Consider the following 6,643-nt stretch of genomic DNA (forward strand, 5'->3'; position numbering starts at 1 on the left):
CGGGGCGTGGAGGCGGTGGGGCAGGGCGCGGCGCGCCGGGGCGCGGCGTGGAGGCGGCGGCGTGGCGGAGTGGAGGCGGCGGCGTGAGTACGGGTGTGTGCGGCGTGAGTGAGTGCGCGTGTGTGCGGGTCGGTCACTTAGCTGGGGGCGGGGGCAGAAACTTTGCCGAGTGCCAGATCACGGCACTCGGCAAAGACACGACCGCTTTGCCGAGTGCCCTGATTTGGCACTCGGCAAAGCCGCTACCGCTTTGCCGAGTGCCACGCTGGCAGCACTCGGCAAAGCCAGGATTTCATTTCAAAATTTATTTAAACATATTTCTTTGATTATAATTTAACATTTCATTACTAAACTTATATTTCAGACAAATATATCATGCTTCAATGATAAAAATTATATTATTTCAATCACTTTTAGCTATATTTCAATTTGTACGAACTAATTCACTACATTTTTCAAAAAAATTAAAAAATATGAAAATATTTCGAAAAATAACCAAACTTTAACATAAACCAATTTATGAGGTCTATTGCGTATATAAAAAATTTAACATACTTTAGCCAAAAAAATTCCATTATTTCATGCAGTATAAGTTCAAATTCAATTTACATAGTACTAAAAAAACTTTAATATTATCAAATGGGCTCAAAAAATAATGAATATTTACCATAAACCTATCCATCATGTCCATTGCCTACACAAAAAATTTTGAAGTCAAAACTCAATTGGATGGTCCGTTGGACTCAAAAACTTAACTGACTCATTCAAATGTCTTTGGATCCTCTTCAAGATTCCTCATCCTGTAACCAACGTATGTGATAACTTTTTTGAAATCTTCTCAAATTTTTTCCATAGCCTCTACTTATGATATCATGCTTTCACTACAAATTTCATAATTTTCGGACTTCATTTGTGTTTTATAGAATTTAAAATCTATTCGGCCACAAATTCATTGCTATGTTTCCTGAATAAGATATTTGATTTTTTTTCTTTAAATTCTTGTAAAACCCCTCAAATTTGACTCAATAACATGAATATAATTTTTCCATTAATTATCAACACTTTTGACAACATTTGGCAGTTCAAATTTGAATTATACACAAAATATTCTTGTAATCAAATAAATAATCTAAATATAGTAAACATAAAGGATAATTTGCCAAATTTAAATATGATGTCTTTCACATAGTATGAGAACGGAGGAAAAAGTTTGGAGGTCGTTGGAGAAAGTTTTTGTATTTGTTTGCCGAGTGCCAAAGACGACACTCGGCAAAGTTTATTAAATGCCGAGTGCCTGTTCCATTACACTCGGCATTACAATATGTTTGCCGAGTGCCCCAATTTGGCACTCGGCGAAGCATAACGGTAACGGCCGTGGAAAAATGGGAACGTTCGTGGCAACAGCGTAACGGCCTTGGGGAGCTGGCGGGTGCGGTGCACGTGACAGCGTTTGCCGAGTGTCGACTGTAGGGCACTCGGCAAAGATCTTGTTGCCGAGTGTCCCCATGTAGGCACTCGGCAAAGATCTTGTTGCCGAGTATCCCCATGTAGGCACTCGGCAAACAAAAGCATCGCCACCGTAACGGTCGTCTGCGGGTCGTCTGTTGGTGCACGTGACGCTCTTTGCCGAGTGTCAACTGACTAGCACTCGGCAAAGTGTGTCTTTGCCGAGTGCCATATGGCTGGCACTTGGCAAAGAGATAGTCCGCCGAGTGTTATTTGTTCGCCGAGTGCATGTTTTTTGGCACTCGGCAAATAGTATCTTTGTCGAGTGCTCGAGATTATGCACTCGGCAAATATCCGGGCACTCGGCATATGTCGGTTTTCCGGTAGTGACGGGCCGATGGAGGGCCATGGGCCATAGCCGCACCCGCACCAAGGCCTGCTCATATCAGTACTAGAGGATGCAGTGAACCAGGAAGAGGGCATCGAAGAAATCAGAACTCCTCCCAAATTGACTGCTCATCTTTCTTCCCATGTAGCTCTCTCTTGTACCCAGTTTTCCCTACTGATACTGCTTATCTTCTCCCCTAGATTCTAGCTTCCCTCCAGATGTACCACTTGTAGTCTACATCCTCAATCTCGAGCTTGCTGCCTTCCCAAACTCCTTCCTCAGATTGTATCGAACCAGTTATCAGTGATTGTTTGAGGTTGTGCAATCGGGTTGCTAACAAAACCCTTGTGCCTCCGCGAGGTGGAGCAGTTCATGTTATGCGCCAAGATGTCCCACCTCACACGGACCATGTCAGAGCCGTGCTGCATGACCCGCGGCATCGCTTCGGTGCTCCGTAAGAGGCCCTTCTCGGCGTTCGAGCTGGTGTCGGCGAGGGAGGTCAGTCGCGAGAACGGCGCCGGGTTCTCTGCGGCCGACCGAGCCTACCTTGGCAGGCAGCACATCCCCAGCAAGGGGCCCTGGGGCTTTGCCGACGCGGACAGCGAGTCCTACGTCTCGCAGTTCTCCGCTGCTGGCTCGCTGCTCATCGCTGGGTTTAAGGGAGGTGGTTGGCATTGCTGATATAGTGGATGGTTTTGGCCACTGTTGGTTCTTTGTGCTTCTGCTCATGAGAAGTTGCGTAGTGGCTGACGATTGACGATTCTGTGTGCAAAAATGTGATGATAAAGGTAGCTGCATCAGAGTCTACGACGCCAAGAAAGGGTGGAAGATTCAAAAGGATATAAGCTGCAGAATGGTGCACTGGACCTATTTTGATGCAACATCTACCAGGTTAAATTTCTGAAAAGCTTCTTCTGAGGCATAATTTTGGTATCATAACAGGGCGCCTTGCACAAATTAATGGTCTTTGTATATGACTGTGAGTTGGACTTCAAATTTGAAACATGTTCAGCGTGTCTAGGGCCGTGATGGTAGTGATGGTTGCTGTTAAGTATTGTCTATTTACAAAAGTTGCAACAATTTATTAGTAGCACTTACTTGACACCAATGTTTATTTCTCTTGTCATAATAAGGTGATTTCGGATTAGTAAGAAAATAGGCAATCAAGAGGACTGCAACTTTGGTGCTCCGGCATATTCCTTGTTGTTTTAGTTTACCACTTAAAGATTTTTTTATCAGTTTTATATGCACTGCTGCTTTTTCCTGGAAAATGACCTCTCTTGTGGTCTATTTTGTATATATGGTGTGTTGTTAACTTTGCGAAGTCATGTTTGGCATGTTTTCTCATCGAGTGCATTTGATCGCTTTGCAGGCTTATGCAAGTTTGTCGCCTACTGTTCACATTGTGAACGTGCAGAGTGCCGCAAAGGAATCACATGCTTGTCCCCAACAGTTAGCTATTTGATTAGATATTATAATGTAGACAGGAAAAAAGTAGAAGAGAAATAGTTACACAAATAGCTGATTTATTTCAGCTAGTCCAAAAATATAAGAGAGAAGCAGAAGCAGTCCAAGAAAGAGAGAGAATAATATGAGAGAAGCAAAAGCATATGGAGCCAATAAGAATTGTATAAAATAGTCTTTTTTATCTCTCACATCTACGTAAACTAGCTACATAGTTAGCACCATTATGGACACCCTAATATTACAGTATGATCTATTCCCAAACCTTTTCTATCTGTTGTCATCTATTAAAAACTTAAGCTTCATGCTGTGTTCTTAAAACGTCACTGATGTGCTTTCAACCGGTCATTAGTCCTGGACAAATAAAAAATAATATTTCATCGGTTGCTAGTTTCGATCATAGTTACAGCCAGTTGCAACTGAACTGGTTGTTACCGGTCACCAATTGCCATCGCAATCGCATCAGTTGCAGCTGATTGCATCCAATCACCAACACCAGCTGGCTGCAACTTGTGAGTAATCTCATGTGAAAGATAGAAAACAGTTGATAGTGTATGCATACATTTTTTGCTGAATATATGCAAACCGCTATGCCATTCAAAAAATATACGCATAACGCATGAATGCCGGTATGATATTCATAACATCGTAGCATCAGATAAGTTTGCATCCAAAAATGTAAGTTCACATGTGCAACCTTCCAGACATGTGCAGAGCGCATGACTGACCATCTTTGACCAAAAAAAAAACATAGCAGTTAAATCTAGTGCAACTGACTTCGGTATGTTTACATCCAAAAATGCTTACTACACCAGTGTCACTAAATGCTTACTACACCAGTGTCACTAAATTTGAAGAGCAAAGAAACTTAAGCAGCACTGGGGCCACTGACTCCATATTTAAGCAGCACTGGGGCAACTGACTCCATATTACTTCTTGTTGAAAGAAGGCAAGGCAACCTTCTATAATGTTCTACACTATGCAAGAGTAAGATATTTACCATGGAGTAGTCTAGATTATTTGGTAATAAATAAATTGGAAAACTTTGTAATATTTAGGAACTCTCTAAAAGGGGGGACACATGTCACCACCCTATGATCCACCTTTGGCCTATAAATAGAGACTCCCTCTCTTGCCATGACATCCATCCAAGAGCATGGTAGATGAGTGGTGTTAGGAAGTAGTGAGAGTGTGAGTGCTAGGATAGTCACATAAAGAGGGTGTATTGTGTACTCTTGTGTAATACTATTGTGTTGTAATAAAACAAGTATTTTGTTAGCCTCCCAGTTTCTAAGTGCTTAGTGTATAAGTCATGATCTATCGCATGTTGCCTCTGCCACCCGGGATCACAAAGGGTCTGGACTTCATCGTAGGTAGGCTCTGCCTTCCGGAAGCCAGCTTCATCTGTTGGTAGGCTCTGCCACCCGGAAGTGAGAAAGCGGCTCTGCCGTTGAAAGGACCTTATACACTAAATAGCTAGAAATTGAAAAGGCTAACCGACTCTAGAGTGAGTTTGTGTGTCTTAGGTGTAGGTCCTCAGCTCAGTAATCACTCCAAGAGACCATCACGACTTTTTTCAGGGGTTTTGGGACCCGTTGGGAAAATGTCAGCAGTTGATGGTTCTCATTGCAGTGACCATTCATACAGTGTCTGGGTATACGACTAACAAGGAGACCATTCTCGAGGCTTACCAAATGCACGATTTCGCGTCTGAACAGCCTTTCATCATCCTGTCCTTCCAAAAATAGCCTCTCTCGGTGTTCACATAGAATATGAGACTGGTACAACTCATCAAGTTCACCAGCGGATAGGGGATGCTGCTGAGTAAAGACAGGATGTACAAGATGTGCACATGTTAAGGCATAGTCAGCTTCCAAAGTAGATCTTATCCAAGAGTCAGTACCCATCGAGGTTTGTGCACTCAGGCTCCACCTTTCTTCCTGTTCTGCATCCCTAGCATGCACAATAACACCCTTGATGGGAATGGGATGTGCATCCATCCACCGGTTGAAAACCAACGGACGATTTGGCCTTAATTCTACGAACAATATAGAATGGCAGCAATTGCAGTAGACCGCTTGCGCCAACGGATCGTCAACGTTCAGAGGTGGCATCTATCACGAAAGTAAAATTCATCTGAGCTACAAATCGAAACAAGAGGAAGACGGTACTGAAACAAAAGGACAACGGGCAGTGACATAATAGGGAAGAGGGGGTTGTGGCAGAAGAGGGAGGAGGGAGTTGTATACCAGAGTGGCGGGGGATCCGGACTCCAGTTGCCTGCCTTCCCTCTGTGCCGCCTCCTAGTGTTCGTGACGACTCCGCAGTGCCGCCGCCCACTCGCCCAGTGTTGGTCGACTGCGAGAGCACTGGGACTAGGAGGTGTGGGTGCCCTACTCTTGACCGGGCCGTAGGCGTAACTGGTGGAATTGGGCCGGGCCACCCAGAGGCCATCGGCCGAACCACTTAACTATGAAAGAAAAACTTCACTGTAGAGATATGAGCCCAATGTTCCATAGCTATTAAGATAGCTAAACATTTCTCGTGTTTTCTAAAAAAATAGCTAAACATTTCTCAGTGCTAAAAAAAGCTAAACATTTCTTCTCAGATGTTGGGGGTTGCTGATGTTTGGTGCCCAAGGCATTAGTGACAAAAGCAATTGGGTGACCATTTTGTTGGAGAACTCCACAAATCCCAATTGTTATACTAAAAAATCTCATTTGTTGAAGCATGTCTCTACCACAACTGGTTTGGAGGAGTTTGAAAGAGCCAACACTCTTGGAAGGCTTGATTCTTTGAGTAGACTGGTGAGGTTTCCTGATAATTCCAAATTATTTTGACATGCTTTAGATAATATGTAGCCAAACCTAGAATTTCTCTTCTCTCACATTGCTTGGAGTAGACCACTATTGAGCATCCTTGATTTTATTTGGGTCGGTTGACACACCTTGATATATGATGAGATGACCCAAGTTTGTTGTTGTGCTGCAAAATGGCATTTAGAGACCTCATTTTGAAAATAACATTGTTGTAACAGCTTGAAAGTTTCTTGAACACATGCTAAATGACCACTCCAAGTCTTGTTTCAGATAATAATATCATCAGTGACTAAAATGACACATATTTTTTAGTGAAGGAGCTAGGTTTGTTCAGGACATGATGAAATGAAGGAGGATCTCTAGTGACGCCAAAGGGCGTAAACCTTTATACTCAAACTAACCATATGAGTAATAAATGATGTTTTATGTTGATCACATTCTTCAATACCAATCTCATGGTATCAACTAAGAAAGTCTGGAGTGACATTGGGATACAATAGAGTTCTCAAGCCAATGCTTTAGCCAA

General features: G+C 43.0%; 1 protein-coding gene across 1 annotated transcript; it reads left to right on the forward strand.

Moving 5' to 3' along the window:
• Positions 1–1,853: 1,853 nt before the first annotated feature.
• On the forward strand, positions 1,854–2,738 carry LOC120678079 (LEC14B homolog). Its single transcript, XM_039959237.1, has 3 exons — positions 1,854–1,880; positions 2,195–2,498; positions 2,623–2,738. The coding sequence occupies exons 1-3, from the start codon at positions 1,854–1,856 to the stop codon at positions 2,736–2,738; spliced, it is 447 nt and encodes a 148-aa protein (XP_039815171.1).
• Positions 2,739–6,643: the final 3,905 nt, after the last annotated feature.

This window comes from Panicum virgatum, chromosome 6N (assembly GCF_016808335.1).
Source record: "Panicum virgatum strain AP13 chromosome 6N, P.virgatum_v5, whole genome shotgun sequence".
Taxonomy (NCBI): Eukaryota; Viridiplantae; Streptophyta; class Magnoliopsida; order Poales; family Poaceae; genus Panicum; species Panicum virgatum.